This window comes from Capricornis sumatraensis, chromosome 7 (assembly GCF_032405125.1).
Source record: "Capricornis sumatraensis isolate serow.1 chromosome 7, serow.2, whole genome shotgun sequence".
Classification (NCBI taxonomy): domain Eukaryota; kingdom Metazoa; phylum Chordata; class Mammalia; order Artiodactyla; family Bovidae; genus Capricornis; species Capricornis sumatraensis.
The window spans coordinates 7,429,797-7,447,577 of record NC_091075.1 but is presented as its reverse complement, the minus strand read 5'-3'; the positions used below and the strand labels follow the sequence as shown (position 1 = coordinate 7,447,577).

General features: G+C 38.6%; 1 protein-coding gene across 3 annotated transcripts in view; it reads right to left on the bottom strand.

Moving 5' to 3' along the window:
• The window catches only part of PRDM5 (PR/SET domain 5), a 262,625-nt gene that overhangs the window by 134,909 nt on the left and 109,935 nt on the right, over positions 1-17,781 (bottom strand). For 2 of the 3 annotated variants that reach the window (XM_068975245.1, XM_068975246.1), the window contains exons 4-7: positions 16,342-16,514; positions 14,055-14,231; positions 12,453-12,574; positions 7,094-7,173 (exon numbers count right to left, since the gene is read on the bottom strand). In XM_068975245.1, coding sequence (XP_068831346.1) covers positions 7,094-7,173; positions 12,453-12,574; positions 14,055-14,231; positions 16,342-16,514 — 552 coding nt within the window. Of the gene's footprint in view, positions 1-7,093; positions 7,174-12,452; positions 12,575-12,834; positions 12,928-14,054; positions 14,232-16,341; positions 16,515-17,781 lie in introns of all 3 variants that reach the window. The other variant, XM_068975244.1, reaches the window with a different exon arrangement.

Here is a 17,781-nt window from a genome sequence, read left to right as displayed (position 1 = left end):
GGTCCCCAGGTTAAAAGCTTTGAAACCATCTAAATCCTCCTTCTTCTGATGACAAATTTCTCAAGTATATAGTCCATATACCTGCTTCTTCCCCATCTTAGGAGGACGTCAGGACCAAGATTGGAGAGACCCACAAGCAAAAACAGGTAATCATGGTTTCCTAGAGCAGAGACTCAAGAGCACAAACTGCTTAGGAATTAGTGCTGGGGTTTTAAAAGGAGATTTGGACTGTGAAGAAAGCTGAACGCCAAATTGATACTTTTGAACTGTGGTGTTGGAGAAGACTCTTGATAGTCCCTTGGACTGCAAGGAGATCCAACCAGTCCATTCTGAAGGAGATCAGCCCTCGGTGTTCTTTGGAAGGAATGATGCTAAAGCTGAAACTCCAGTACTTTGGCCACCTCATGCGAAGAGTTGACTCATTGGAAAAGACTCTGATGCTGGGAGGGATTGGGGGCAGGAGGAAAAGGGGACGACCAAGGATGAGATGGCTGGATGGCATCATGGACTCGATGGACGTGAGTCTGAGTGAACTCCGGGAGTTGGTGATGGACAGGGAGGCCTGGTGTGCTGCGATTCATGGGGTCGCAAAGAGTCGGACATGACTGAGTGACTGAACTGAACTATACTATTTGTTTAAAGATAATAAGAACAGATTCATATTCTTAAACTCTAACATATATCTTTTATAATAACAAGCTACAAACTCATGACATGCCTTCTGAGACATACATAAATGAAAACATATTTAGTTTATTTTTATTTTCAATGTTCTATTTATATTAGTATATACAAATTTTAAATTATTTATCCATACAAAACTGGCAGCTGTTGCTGCTGCTGCTAAGTCACTTCAGTCATGTCCAACTCTGTGCAACCCCACAGACAGCAGCCCACCAGGCTCCCCCATCCCTGGGATTCTCCAGGCAAGAACACTGGAGTAGGTTGCCATTTCCTTCTCCAATGCGTGAAAGTGAAAAGTGAAAGAGCAGTCAGTCGCTCAATCGTGTCCCACTCTTAGCAACCCCATGGACTGCCGCCTGCCAGGCTCCTCCGTCCATGGGATTTGCCAGGCAAGAGTACTGGAGTGGGGTGCTACTGCCTTCTCCGATGGCAGCTGTTAAACTACTACAAGATACATTGGTTACTTAACCCTCACGGCTTTCGTGGAGAAGGAAATGGCAACCCACTCCAGTATTCTTGCCTAGAAAATTTGATGGACAGTGGGCTACAGTCCATGGGGTCGCAAAGGGTCGGACACGACCGCGTGACTGAGTGTGCACGGCTTTCAAAACATGAAACATTTTTAAGGGCTGAACTGAACTTTGATATTTCTAAAACTATAAAATACAATATTTACATGAAAGCACTTTTGTGTTGACTCTCTTATTCATAGTAGAAAACTCAACCGAAGATATTTTCAAAACTCCTATAAAAGTTTAATAAAACAGATTTAAAGTGACAATGATACTAATTATGCTTAATGCTAAGTAAAGCATTTTATAAAATGTTTATAGCTTACTAAATTGATATGAAGAATAATAACTCATAATCTGATGTCCCAAATTAAAGAAGTTCCAAGAAGGATCATACTATATCTTACTGTAATATAGGACAGGACATAGTAAGTATTAGTCTAGTTGTTGTTCAGTCAAAGTCGTGTCCAGCTTCTTGAGACCCCATGAACTGTAGCACGCCAGGCTTCCCAGAGTTTGCTGAAACTCGTGTTCATTGAGTCAGTTTTGCCATCCAACCATCTCCTCTGTCACCCTCTTCTCCTCCTGCCCTCAATCTATCCAGTATCCAGGTTTTTCCAGTGAGTCAGCTCTTGGCATCAGGTGGGGAAAGTATTAGAGTTTCAGACACAGAGTCAGTTCTTCCAATAGACAAGGTTGATTTCTTCCATGACCGACAGGTCTGATCTCCTTGCAGTCTAAGGGACTCTCAAGAGTCTTCTATAGCACCACAGTTTGAAAGCACTAATTATTCGATGCTCTGTCTTCTTTACTGTCCAACACTCTCATTTGTACATGAATACTGGAAAAACCATAGATATGACTACGAGGACCTTTGTCAGCAAAGTGATGTCTCCCCCATTTTAATATGCTATATTTGCTGAAATCAGACTGGTTATATTCTTTGCAGCTGCAGAAGGAGAAGCTCTATACAGTCAGCAGAAACAAGACTGGGAGCTGACTGTGGCTCAGATCATGAACTCCTTATTGGCAAATTCAGACTTAAATTGAAGAAAGTAGGGAAAACCGTTAGACCATTCAGGTATGACCTAAATCAAATCCCTTATGATTATACGTGGAAGTGACAAATAGATTCAAGGGATTAGATCTGATAGACAGAGTGCCTGATGAACTATGAATGGAGGTTCATGACCCTGTACAGGAGACAGGGATCAAGACCATCCCCAAGGAAAAGAAATGCAAAAAGGCAAAATGATAGTCTGAGGAAGATGGCTGAGAAAAGAAGAGAAGTGAAAGGCAAAGGAGAAAAGGGAAAATATACCCATTTGAATGCAGAGTTCCAAAGAACAGAGGTAAGAAAACCTTCCTCAGTGATCCATGCAAAGAAATAAAGGAAAACAACAGACTGGAAAAGACTAGAGATCTCTTCAAGAAAATTAGAGATACCAAGGGAACATTTCATGCAAAGATGGGCTCGATAAAGGACAGAAATGGTATGGACCTAACAGAAGCAGAAGATATGAAGAAGTGGCAAGAATACACAGAAGAACTGTACAAAACAGATCTTCATGACACAGAAAATAACAACGGTGTGATCACTCACCTAGAGCCAGACATCCTGGACTGCGAAGTCAAGTGGGCCTTAGGAAGCTATGGAGGTGATGGAATTCCAGCTGAGCTATTTCAAATCCTAAAAGATGATGCTGTGAAAGTGCTGCACTCAATATGCCAGCAAATTTGGAAAACTCAGCAGTGGCCACTGGACTGGAAAAGGTCAGTTTAAATTCCCATCCCAAAGAAAGGCAATGCCAAAGAATGTTCAAATTACCACACAATAGCACTCATCTCACACCTAGGACAGTAACGCTCAAAATTCTCCAAGCCAGGCTTCAATAATACGTGAACCATGAACTTCCAGATGTTCAAGCTGGATTTAGAAAAGGCAGAAAAACCAGTGATCAAATTGCCCACCTTCATTGAATCACCAAAAAAAGCAAGAGAGTTCCAGAAAAACATCTACTTCTGCTTTTTTGACTATGCCAAAGCCTTTGACTATATGGATCACAACAAACAGCAGAAAACTCTTAAAGAGATGGGAATGCCAGACCATCTTACCTGCCTTCTGAGAAACCTATATGCAGGTCAGGAAGCAACAGTTAGAACTGGACATGGAACAAAAGAATGGTTCCAAATAGGAAAAGGAGTACATCAAGGCTGTATAATGTCACCCTGCTTATTTAACTTATATGCAGAGTACATCATGAGAAATGTTGGCCTGGATGAAGAACAAGCTGGAATCAAGATTTCTGTGAGAAATATCAATAACTTCAGATATGCAGATGACACCACCCTTATGGCAGAAAGCGAAGAAGAACTAAAGAGCCTCCTGATGAAAGTGAAAGAGTAGAGTGAAAACGTGGCTTAAAGCTCAATATTCAGAAAACTAAGATCATAGCATCCAGTCCCATCACTTCATGGCAAATCAATGGGCAACAGTGGAAACAGTGACAGACTATTTTGGGGGCTCCAAAATCACTGTAGATGTTGACTGCAGCCATGAAGTTAAAAGACACTTGCTCCTTGGAAGGAACATTATGACCAACCCAGACAGCTTATTAAAAAGCAGAGACACTACTTTGCCAACGAAGATCCATCCAGTCAATGCTATGGTTTGTCCAGTAGTCATGTACAGATGTGAGAGATGGACTACAAAGAAAGCCAAGCACCAAAGAATTGATGCTTTTGAACTGTGGTGTTAGAGATTCTTGAGAGTCCTTTGGACTGCAAGGAGATCCAACCAGTCAATCCTAAGTGAAATCAGTCCTGAATACTCATTGGAAGGACTGATGCTGAAACTCCAATACTTTGGCCCTGTGATGCAAAGAACTGACTCATTGGAAAAGACCCTGAGGCTGGGAAAGATTGAGGGCAGGAGGAGAAGCGGACAACAGAGGATGAGATTGTGGGATGACATCACCAGTCATGAGTTTGAGCAAATTTTCATGATGGACAGGGAAGTCTGGCATGCTGTAGTCCATGGGGTCGCAAAGAGTCGTACATGACTCAGTGACTGAAGTCAGGTTTGTCACAGCTTTTCTTCCACGGAGCAAGCATCTTTTAATTTCATGGCTGCAGTCACCATCCGCAGAGATTTTGGAGCCCAAGAATATAAAATCTATCACTGTTTCCACTTTTTCCCTATCTATTTGCCATGAAGTAATAGGACTGGATGCTATGATCTTAGTTTTTTGAATGTGAGTCTAGACTATAAAGTAAATGTTGCATATTCATAGATTGCTATCTGCTATTTAGGTGAAATACTACCACCAAACTCTGTTAGACATTAGACATACCCAACTATAAAAATGGGGCTTCCCTGGTGGCTCAAAGATAAAGAATCCGCCTGCCAATGCAAGGGATGCGGGTTTGACCCCTGGGTTGGAAAGATTCCCTGGAGAAGGAAACGGCAAACGGCTTCAGTACTCTTGGCTTGGAAATGCCAAGACAGAGGAGCCTGGTGGGCTACAGTACATGGGGTTGCAAAGGTAGGACACAACTTAGTGACTAAAGTGCAACAACCGTAAGAACAGACTCAAAAACGGAGTCTGTAGAAGCTGCCTGTGGGTTCAGAAAGGGTAAGTCAAAGGAGCTATGTTGTGATGGACACAGAGCTACACTGAGCTACCAAGTTGTTAACATTCTGCAGAGACAACTTGGAGACTGTATTCCACCACCTGGTGGGATTTAAATCTATCTATAGAGATATTCCCTGGGGGAAAAGTTCTTATATTATGAAGAATATAAGTGGAAAAGAGGACACTTTTCAGAATTATGTCCCACAACCAACTTTGCTGAAATTTTCTACTTGGCAAAATCTGAAATTTGGTAAGACATCTTAATTTTCAACTTTCTAAAATCAAGGAAAGAAAACAAAGAATTATAGCAGCAGGAGGATATTTAGAAAATGTCTATTCAGCTGGATTTTACACTTTTTCGTCTCAGACTAGGTTCTGCTTCAGGAGCTTTCAGGGTGATGCGGAGAAAGAGAGACGTAAAAGAAGCAGTATCTGGATTGGATTCTGCGCTAAACTTCTAGAAAGTAGCTTCAGTGCTTGCTCCAGGAGCACTGATGCTAAATTTGGAATGATAGAGAAGACAGGCATGGTCCTCAAATATGAATTACATGTCAATTCCTGAAGAACTCTCTATTTTCAAACAACCTGATGAGATAACCTCTTGGAAACTGAAAAAACAAAGTAGTTTCATGGCACTTAGGGAATTAGAGAACACCGGTCAGCTCCATGCCACACTTAATGAGAGGCCCTGTGCTCCACGGAGGGTTAGTGACAGACTGTGACACCCACAGTCCTCACTCTGTCCACTGCTCATTCCATATTTTCTCCCTAAAGATCCAATTACTTAACATGCAGGATATAACCCTAGATATCTTAATAATTTAACTATCTTATATGTTAGAGGTTAAATCCACAGCCTAAATTGGTTGAAGATATTGCACTGAATATCATATGAATTTTAAGATCTGTCAAGTTATTTTGGAATATATCGATACACAAAGAGACAAATTCAATTTATAAACTATAATGTAAAATTTTACTTCCACTGGTACCATCTCCTCTTTAGTATTAAATGATTAAAAAACAGTATCATATGCTCATAGATATCCTGAAAAAACCATATGTGAAATCAGGAAATTATCATTTGTATCTTTGTTATAGTAATAGATAAAATACATTTTTGGACTATCCCATGATATGAACAAAAATCTCAATTCTATTTTAACTCTATTCTGTCATAAATTTGATTAACAAGTGCCAATGCTGTTAGGGTTAATAGCTGTCTTTTTTTTCAGGTTAACTTTCATATTAAAATAGTAACTTAGTAAACTGTTTTATGTTTATTACAAAATGTATTTGATTTATTTTCTCCTAATACAGTTGACCACTGAACAACAGAGGGGTCTGGGGGTTAGACCCACTGCACCGCCACTCCCACTCCTCCTCACCTGCCCTTTTAGTGGAAAAGTTGTGTAACTTTACAGTGGACCCCTCCCCATCTGCAAATTCAACCAATCCCTGACTGTATAGCACTGGAATACGTATTAACTGAAAAATGCTGTAAGTAGACCAGCACAGCCGAAACCTGCGCTGTTCAAGGGTCAACTGTGTAATCGTTTGTTTCTGCTGACAATACTCTGACATTTTTGTACATTACTTTAAGCTCTTCAAAATAACAGAGCTCTTGTCTTTGTTTTTCCAGACTTAAATATAATACACATACATTTCAGGCTAAATGTCACTGTAGAGTATGTTATAAATATACAAAAATATTGCGGTTTCCTCAAATATATAATATTTCCTGAGCAAACAGCAACTGGTGAAGCATGAAACCAGCATGAGGTGTTATAATGAGGGGCTCAGACACTATACTCCATTGAAGAAATATTTCTGCTTATTCTGAATAACAATAAACAACTCAAATTATTATTTTGCAAGAGCTGGCGTTTCTGTATATCAGTCTTGATTTTTAGAGTACACTGTGTGCCTAGTCTCTCAGTCATGTCCAACTCTGTGACCCCATGGACTGTAGCGTGCCAGGCTCCTCTGTCCATGGGGATTCTCTAGGCAAGAATACTGGAGTGAATTGCCATGTACTTCTCCAGGGGATCTTCCTGACCCAGGAATCGAACTGAGGTCTCCTGCATTGCAGGTGGATCCTTCACCAGCTAAGCTGCCGGGGAAGCCCCTTAGAGTATATTAGTATAAAATTAATGACAAAGCTCTGTCTTCATAATATATAAAGCAATTAAAATTTTTCCTGGCAGACACTATGATTAAAGATCTTACACTATGATGAACATTAGTTTTTATTTTACTGACCTTCCTATGTTCCTGTAGGCTTGATGCTGAAGAACACTTTTTATTGCACACTGAACATATGAGTTTTTTCTTAGGATCCCCTGAAGAAAAACACAAATGAAATAAAATAAAATACCATCATGATTTACATGAAACTATTAAGAGGAGCATTAGATAAGTGTTTCTAGGTGATATATAATTTCTAAAAGGGTATTTCATCTTCTTCACTTGTAACTCCAAAATTGTCAGTTTTGTAAATATATCCATTAAATTCAGATAAAAAATAGGCTATATTTTGAAATGGTTCTTTCAAAATCTGAGTACTATTTAGCTTGGTATACTACTTTCTACATACATAACATGGGCTTTTCACCTCTGCATATACTAATTTAGTATGAAAAGAGTAAAGCACACTTTCATGAAAAATTAAAATTAATCAAATGTGTACATAAAACATTGGATTTATTCATTTATAAGCTGATTTTGCCACTTGCTATATTTAACAGAATATTTTATTTAATCAGCTGGGTTTTTTAAAATGGAATTCATAGGTTATTCTTTACAGCACTACAAGCTTGCAAGATCACTGAGTATATAATTAACCATCTTAATGTTAAAAACCAGAATAAAGTAAGATCAAGAATAGTAAAACATTACATGACATTCATAATATTACACAAATCCTACAAAGATAAATTTTTGTCTTCCTCATAGTGATTATAATTATAGTAGGTCATTTCAAATTTCACAGTGGCTATAGAAAACAAAAGAATGAATAAAATAAGATTTTCGAATACAGTGTAATAACAATACCAGATATGTATTTTTTCAACTTTTAATTGATTTCAAAGAATCAATAAAGTAAACAATTAATAAAATGAACTATTATGCATCCATCACTTGGCTCCCAAAGGACTAATCCACACCTATTCCTGTCACAACCTCAACCCTATCCAGTCCTTTCCTTCTCTCTTTTTTTGCAAGAAATCTAAAATCAGTAGAAAACAAGCTAACAAAATTATTTTTTTTAAAGACTGTGTTTATGAGAGAGAAATACCTTCAGAAAAAGTAACATATGAATTGTTGTCTTATCATTCAACATACTTATTTCATATAATGCACTATTTTTAACATGTTAAATAGCATAGCCAAGAAAAATTTTCTTGGTGATTGACATAATATGGCCAATAAAGGACAAAATTCTCCTGAGAAAATGAGTATTTTACAACATGCATTTGGTCACCAATTCTTTATGTCTATCTATTAAAACATGAAGGGCCACTGAGAAAAGAATATCCCCTCTTTCCCAGCTTGCATAAAAGACAATGCATTAAAGTGCTCCACTCAATATGTCATCAAATTTGGAAAACTTTGCAGTGGACATGTGAATGGAAAAGATTAGTTTTCATTACAATCCAAAAGAAAGACAATATCAAAGAATGTTCAAACTACCGCACAATTTCACTCATTTCAAATGTTAGAAAGGTAACATCCTTCAAGCTAGGCTTCAAAAGTATGTGAACCAAGAACTTCCAGATGCACAAGCTGAATTTAAAAAAGGCAGAGGAACCAGAGATCAAATTGTAAACATCCACCGGATCATAGAAAAAGCCAAAGAATTCTAGAAAATCATCTAAGTCTGCTTCATTGACTACGCTGAAGCCTTTGACTTTGTGGATCACAACAAACTATGGAAAACTCTCAAAGAAATAGGAATACCAGACCATCTGACCTGTCTCCTGAGAAACCTGTATGCAGGTCAGGAAGCAACAGTTAGAACTGGACATGGAACAACTGACTGGTTCCAAATTGGGAAAGGAGTACGTCAAGGCTGTATGTTGTCACTCTGCCTATTTAACTTATATGCAGAGTACATCATGAGAAACTCTGGGCTGGAAGAAGCATAAGCTGGAATCAAGATTGCCGGGAGAAATATCAATAACCTCAGATATGCAGATGACACCACCCTTATGGCAGAAAGTAAAGAGGAACTAAAGAGCCTCTTGATGAAGGTGAAAGAAGAGACTGAAAAAGTTGGCTTAAAACTCAACATTCAGAAAACGAAGATCATGACATCTGGTCCCATCACTTCATGGCAAATAGAAGGGGAAAAATGAAAACAGTGACAGCTTTTATATTCTTGGGCTCCAAAATTACTACAGACAGTGATTGCAGCCATGAAATTAACAGACACTTGTTTCTTGGAAGAACAGCTATGACAAACTGAGACAGTATATTAAAAAGCAGAGACATCACACTGCCGACAAAGGTCCATATAGTGACAGCTATGGTTTTTTCAATAGTCATGTATGGATATGAGTGTTGGCCCATGAAGAAGGCTGAGTGCCAAAGAATTTATGCTTTCGAGCCGTGGTGTTGGATTAGATTCTTGAGAGTTCCTTGGACTGCAAGGAGATCAAACCAGTCCATCCTAAAGGAAATCAACTCTGACTATTCATTGGAAGGACTGATGCTGAAGCTGAAGGTCCAGTACTTTGGCCACCTGATGCCCAGATCTGACTCACTGGAAAAGACCCTGATGCTAGGCTTTCCTGAAGGCAGGAGGAGGAGACAACAGAGGATGAGATGGTTGAATAGCATCACCGACTCATTACCACACGAGTTCGAGCAAACTCTTGGAGACGTTGGAGAGCAGGGGAGCCTGGCCTGCTGCAGTCCATGGGCTCACAAAGAGTCGGACATAACTGAGCATCTGAACAACACAACAACCTTACTGTAATCCACAGTCCTCTGTTGTCCCCGCTTATCCCTTAAACCAGCTACTTTTTGAGTTTAGACCTTTTTTCTTTCCCACCAGTTAGGTCACGCTTGAGGGAGAGACTAGAGATAGAAGTGAGATTTCCATAATCACTCACTTCACCTTTCCCAGTACTTCTGCCTCTGCTCTACCAGCTGGAGTCAGAGACAATATACCATCCCTCCTCTTCAACCTTTTCTCTCCTCCTCATGGCTTCTAGTCTTTATCCCAGAACTAGAATCCTAGTCCTCAGAAGAAATATGGGGAAAGTTAATGACTGTTTGCCTGAGAATGTAGGTAAATGTTATCTCCTATGAAATCAAAATCTCGTCAGCAACCACAGAATCAAATCAAAAGAGAAAAAATGGTTAAGATGGTTAAGGTGGGTTAAGGGGATCAACCCCCTCACTGCTTCCTCTTGAGTAACTGGAAAGGACACCACCCTACAAGTTTCCCCAGGGTTAAGGACAAAGCAACTACAAAGCTACAACCAGACTTTATGCCAGTTTAGTTTACTATATTCAGCTAAGTCTGATATTTGACTTTCCAATTCAGCTTTCAAAAACAGTCAGGAACACATTACTAACTAATGTGGGAGATGCATGAAAAATTAATTCAACAATACTGAATACACAGCTACTTAAGTACTGTGAGTTTCAGCACAATGTGAGTTAAGTGTGCCTCCAGGAGCTGATCTGAGAACCTACCCACGATATGTTACAGGTGCTATGGAAAAATGTGATTCATATTTAAAAATTCAGCTTCTCTCCTCTCAGTATCTTCGATTCATATCACCTAACAAGGAACATTTGTCCTTGTCAGTGGTAAAGCTGCACAACCTTCTCTTTCCTTGAATATCTTTGTCTTTCTAGAGTAAAGAGTTCTACAACCATATGTACAAACACTGCTTTTTTTCATTATTCTGAATATGGAATATTCTTTCCTCAAATATCCATGTAGTTCACAGACAAAAGAGAAGAAGCAAGAGAGAGGCTACGAATGAGAGGCAGACTGTGTACCAATTCCAGCAAAAAATATGCATGTGGCCTTTGGCTGAAATACAGTAAGTTTCATATTTTATAGAATCCACAACATAGAAAAATAAAAAAACTTCCCTGTATATATTCACTCCTACAAAATCACCATGAGTTTTCAGAATCAGTAATATTTTAATATCCAAGACCAACTACAAGAAATCTTAAAGAAATTATGCTTATAGCACAGTCTGAAGACCACATGCCCAAAAGTTTCCAGAGTTTTAGTGTGCATCTGGTTTTTTACTTAGTTCAGCAAAGTTAACTTTAAAAATGACATAAAAGATTTGTTATAATACATTGCAGACAATGATGGGGGAAATTAAGAACAGCATTTTAAACCATAACAGCTATTAAAAAGCAAAAACTATGAAGAGACAGGTCTATCAAAAAGTTATGACTGCCTTTTGCAGACATAGAAAAGGCCTAAATATAAAGAATTCAGAAAAATGCCATCTTCTCTACATCAGTCATGTATCATTCAAAAGGAGAGAGAGAAGTCAGGACACTGTGAAGTCTCAGTGCTGTTCCTCATTCTGAAGCTGTATTTCACAAGGCCATACCTCCTGCCACCCTGAGCTTTCATACATGGCTGGTACTGAGTGTCAGCCCAAACCAGTGATGTGCAGTTGGACCCAGCAGTCATGCTCATATGAGCTTTCCCAACTAGCATTAAAGGAGACGCTTTTTGGACACTGAATAAACATAGGAAATAGAAGCTGAGTTCCAACTATTCCTTTCCCCTGCACATGAGAATAAACAGGGTAGAAGAAAAGAAATAACACTTTCTTCCTATCTAGAAAGACATCTCCACCCTTAAGCCAACAGCAATAGTAATCACCTGAGAAAAATATCAGTATAGAAGGATATGAGAAGTGCCATGAACCTCAGTCTCCTTTAAGGAAGACACTGAAGGAAACAAATCATCAACTCTGAAAATATTAATCTGTTCAATTCAGTGCAAGAGATTCAACCCCTAAACCAAAATCCATTTACTGTATGCTAGGCAGATGAAATCTAAGTAACAAAGCTTCTAACTGTTTAGCTATTGTTTAGCTAACCATTAGAAAAAATACAAATTGTATCTGCTTTATAAATCCAAATATATTCAATTTGCATGTCAAAACGTAGCCAGTAATCTTCTCCAATATAGGAGAAATGTAAGAGTTTTTTAAAAATTAATTTTACTGTGAAAACATTAAGGCAGAAGAGCCATCAGTTAGTAGTTTTTAAATATGCCATTTTTAAATATATCTACCATAAGAGAAATTTCACATGCTGAAGCATTAAAATTACTACCTAAAATATTAATTCTTAATACATCTGGCTACCAAGCACAAACAGATCCTAGCTTAGGTTTCCAGTTATGATTAATTCAGAATTGGGAAAAACGATGACTATCACTGAAATCAACTTACAAAGAAATAATGTTCAGTGAAAGAAAAAAAATTCCACTTCCAGAGTTCTACATCTGTGTGAAATACAATGGGAAAGCAAGGTCTGTCCTTGAGAGTGAGAATTAAGAACAGACCACAGCCGCCTGGGGAGAGGAGGCCCCTTTAAACACGGCCCTCTGATGACTCCTCACCGGTGTGGACGTTCTCCTGGTGTCTCCTCAGGGCTTCCTTGCTCTTCAGCCTCTTCCCACAGCTGTCCGCCTTACACACAAACCTGGCATCTCCCTGGCACGCCTCCTGGTGCTGTTCAAAACTGCAAGACAAGCAGGACAGGGGAACAGGGAGAAGAAACAGTGAGGACACCTACTCATTTCTAGCATCCTGGCTGGCTTTTGTAATGCATGCTCCCCAGTAGAGCTCCAGGGTCATTACAAGCATTACCTAGGCAGGGAGGAAGGAAAGCACTCAAATTCTGTAGCCATATGAGACTAAACCACTAAGAAGCATGAAAGCATGCATGCCAGTAACGACCCACAATCGTGTAACAGCCATCTGATAACTCAGACACAAAACCTCGATGCTGAACGGAAGGAAGAATTGCAAACAGAGCACTGAAAACTTCGTGAGGAATCCTTCAGACTGCTTTTCGCTGAGCACTGAAGAACACTGGGGGGAAATAGAAAAAAACAAACAAAAAAAAAACTGGAAGTCTACGACAAAAGCTTATGAAAATACCTCTACTTTGAATAAAGTCACATTCATGATCTCTCTTTTTCTTCCATCTTTTGCCCTTAAACTTTTTAGTAGCACCTAACAGTAAGACTCAGCTCAGCAAAAGTATGCTTGATGTAGTACATATAACATAAATTCAATAAAAACTGATGAGAATGCAGTTTTAAAATATATTCATTAAAAAGTATATAGCCTTTGCTTGTTTAAAAGTGTATAAGAGAATTTCTAAATGTATAATCTCCTGCCATTATAAAAGTTTTCAAGTTTTTCAAGTTTTGAACAGAAATTTTTAATCTCAAATATCATAAGCAGAAGTGGGTAAATATATGAAAATTATTTTAATATGAAATACAGCATGTTTCAAAATTTTACTTGAATGAATAAAAAATGAAACATTAAGCCTATGTTAAAGATCTCTTGCTCATATGCAAGGTGACATTATGTTAAAAATAGAAGTTTATAAATACATATACATACGCTTTCTCATTTTTAGTAACTCATGATACTGTAAAATACTTAAATAAAAGGATAAATTTATATGCTGTTAATATATACAGTTAAAATAATAAAGGGTGTCAAGCAATGGGTGGGACCATTTTATTCACTTCATCGTTAGATCCTGTACATATTCATCTTCAAAGTGATTTCTCCAACACTGCTATGAAATAAACACTGCTTCCCAAAATGTCCCTGTATTCTTTACACTCCAAACTCTCTCCATTTTGTTAACTTTTTTTTTTACCTGATTTCAGAGGAGTATCACATGCAGATCACTCAAACTCGATCTGCCACCTCAAAGCACTAGCTAAATTATGCATATCAGATTTCAGATTAGTACACCAATGAGCTTAATATTTAATGGAAAATTATTAAACTTCATAAACAGAATGTTTGAAAAATCAATGTAAGAAAAGTTAATGACAATGACAATAAAGAATGCTTAATTTCTATACACACACCATCACACAGGCACACAGGTTAGAAACTAACTATAAGACAAACGAAATAAAAGAGTTAAAATATCAGCTTATAACTTCAGAGATTATCTTTAATGTACGCACTGTCTTTGCAAAGCCTGCTTAACTGGGAATTTCTTCCCACAGCTCTTGCACTTATATTCTTTCTCCTCTGTGGGTTTCTGGTGCAATGTCTGAAGATGCTCGGCAAGAATTTCCTCACTGGTAAAACTCGATTCACAGTGGGGACAGGCATAGTCCTCTTTACAGCCAAAGCGATCTGCATATTTACAAGCAAGCAGAATTATGAGACAAAAATGAAGAGCCAAGAACTGCTCAGTTTTGCCCTCATTTTAAAATCAAAATTAACTGTGCTAACGGTGCCAGCTTAGTAAAATTTTATTATCTCTCTAAGTATGAATAGGCTGCCCATGAAAAATAACAGAAAGTGTTACGAGAACATTTTTTTAAAAACCATTGTGTTTCACCAATTCAAAATCAACTTTTAATCTACCCTGTAACATTAACCTTTCACATCAAAGAGTTATTACAAACGTTGAACTGGAAAGCCAAAGTCTTCCCTGAAATAGGTCATCTTGAGTTCACTTTTAGCTGCAAGAAGAGAGAAACCCAACCAAGGTGAACTATGCTGAATTACCACGGGGAATCTCACATATATGTGAAAAAGGCCAGGGTCACAGAAACAGCACTCACTGCAGCACGCCGAGTGAGGTGCCACTGCCTCTCCAGCCATCAGTCCCACGCGGACTGCCACGGCTATCCCCACATTTCAAAGTGCGCGAGTTAACTTACGTATGTTTCTTGATTATCAAATACAGTTAGATTTAGATAAAATGCAGAAAATATGAAGGAATAAACATCACCAATAACCCCATAACGAAGAGACAACTATTGAAATCTCTTTCCATGACTGACTTATCTTCTGTGAATTTGTATTTTATAGAGTCTAACAATAGCTACTTTTATGATCATCCTTTTCACGTAGTTTCATACACAGCTACTTTTTCCACTTAGTATTTTCTTAAGTCAATTTTTTTTTAAACTTTAAGGTACCATAACTTACTTATTTAACCAAACTCTCCACTGATTGACATTTGGGTGGATTCTTTATTTCTTTTGCTGTTTGCTTTTGCATCTATTTTGGGGGGTTATTTTCTTTGGGGGATTTTATGTTTTGCATTTATAAACAAAACTAAATTCTAAAGAGCTATTAAAGTTTCCACTGATTCTTTTTTACAAAAAAAAACATTTTATTATATAAGTCATGGTATTAAAAAGTAGGAGACTTATTTTTAAGGTAAAACAGTGGACACAGTAGTACCATACTCTTGGGGCAATGTTGAAAATAAATACAAAAATGAAGAAAACACAAAATTATACAGAAATAATTCCCATCAACCCAAATCTAACATCCCAACAAGATAATGCATATTGGAAAGACAAAACTGATAGCCTGTCCTCATCTTCCTTTTAAATATTCCAGCCAAATTAAACAGAGGCATAATCTGGAAATACTCAGAACACTCATACTTTCTCAGTCAATGACATACAGTTAAAACAGAAAATTCACATAAAAGACATTAATACCACAGTTACTAAAGAAACCCATGTCACTTCTGAAGTGGCTTTGTTGAACACAAGGAAAAATACTCTATAGAAAGACCAGCTTTTTACAAAACGTGAACACCTACACCACCCTTCACAATTCCCTTGTGACCGATCAACAGTAAAACACAAATGAGAGAAACAAGCCCGATGACAAGTGATATCCACTGGCAGAGGACAAGCAAGCGACATGCGTCTCCTACGCTGCGGGGCTGACAGGAGCAAGTCCATCCGCAGGCACTGCGCATTCCCGGTGACCCTGCCGGTACAGCCCTGCAGTGCTATGGGTCTCCACCACCAGACGGAGGAGCATTTCCAGATGCTCCAGATTCTCAAAGGATCTTAAACAAGAGCAAGGCCCGGGAAAACTCCCACAGGGCCCAAAAGGACCTCTGCACTGGCCCTTCCCCATGTGCAGAAGAGAAAGTCAAGCCTCAGAGCTAGTGACCAGCCCGGTTACAACACGGGTGAACGACAAAGTCAGGGCTAGAGCACAAAAATCCCCATTATTAGTCCCCTACCAGGGAGAGCAGGGAGCTGCCGAGGACCCTGGCAGCCTGCAGAACACATCCATCCCCCCTCCAGCCCACCATTCCCTCCCTGCTAGAAGAGAGGCTCACGGCTGGATACCCTCTGAGAATTCTGACAAAACCGCACTTTATTTTGAGAACACACTATTACAATGCCATTATGATTCAAGCACATTTCAAACTCTATTTCTCCTACCACTTGCGTTCTTCTGGCCCACCAGTTAGAGTTAATATCTTTTCTGCTAGCTGTTGATTGTCCTTTAGAATTTTTACCTTCCTCCTCACTGATCACTGTCATCATTTGCTGTTCTTCTTCATCGGCCTCCATGTCACTGTCCAGGTAGCCAATCAGAAGCTCTGTATCTGTTTCTATATCTTCAATTGCCAAGTAGAAAATGTTTTCTCCTTCCTAAGACAAAATTAAAAATATATGCTGTTGTAGGATCAATGTATCACAATAATAAAAAAAAAAGCTAAATCATTTCTGACAGTAAGAAATCATTTTAAAATACACTGAGTCCCATGTGCTCATGTAAAGTTGCTACTACTTTTTTAAATCTTTTTTTAAAATCTGAACATTGAAAAAAGGAAACTAACAATATTTAGCCACCTGGCAAATAAAACACAAATATATATCAAAGATAGTGTCGTTTATACCTAACAAATGAAATAAGGACAACCATTTAACTTTCTAAAAACAAATTTTGCACCATTAATTGGGTTCATGCAGTAACACCTTGTGGAGGTCCCTAAATGCAGTAGAAAATAAATCTGTTAAGCAATGATGTCATTTTTTAACCCAAAAAGAGACCAATGAGGTGTCAATGATTTAATTATGATTGATATAAAATGCAAAACTAAAAGAAGAAAAAAACTGTCAAGTTATAACACAAACCAGAGAAACTGCAAATGAACCCGGAAAAAATTTCCAAAAACAGAAGACAGATTAGGCACCTGCAAGGTTCAAAGCATCGTGTACCTACATAATCATGTGGACCTAAATCCCACTAAAACAACAGAAGAAAGAAGAAACAAGTTCTACCATCAACATATCACCATTTTTCAAAAAACTCAAGGAGACAGAAATCAGCCAGGGTTGCTAATGCAGAAGAAATCTCAACCCACAATAGACCGAGAAGAGGAATGCTGCAAAGAATAGCCTAGGGAAACCCCAGAGAAACTTCATACTTGGAACCAGCAAAGCCCCTCTGGGCCTGGGGCCAGTCGCCAGGGAAGCCAGAAAGGGGCTGCTTAGCTGGCTGGCCCTAGGAGAAACACTCAGAACAGTTGTCTTTTACAGAGTTGAGGATTTGTTCTGGGAGGGCTCCTGGTTTGAGTGCTGAGGATAAAGAGAAGTAAAGCATAGATTGAATTTACTGAACTTTCAAGGTGACCAAGTGAAGGAAAGAATAAGGACAATGAGTTCACCAGGGAGTGAAATCCAGCACAGAACAAAGCCTCCTCTGCTAGGACAGTACCACAGAGCCTAAGCTAGGGAGGGAGAGAGGGGAAGGAGAGGAGAGGAGAGGGGAGGAGAAGGAGGGATGTGTAAAGAATGCACACATGTACACAGAGCAGAACTGCATGGAAAACTGGAAAATATGTGTCAAATTGTTACAGAGTTATCATTATGAGGCTGGGAGAAGTAAGAGTCTATATCGAATACTATTTCAGTT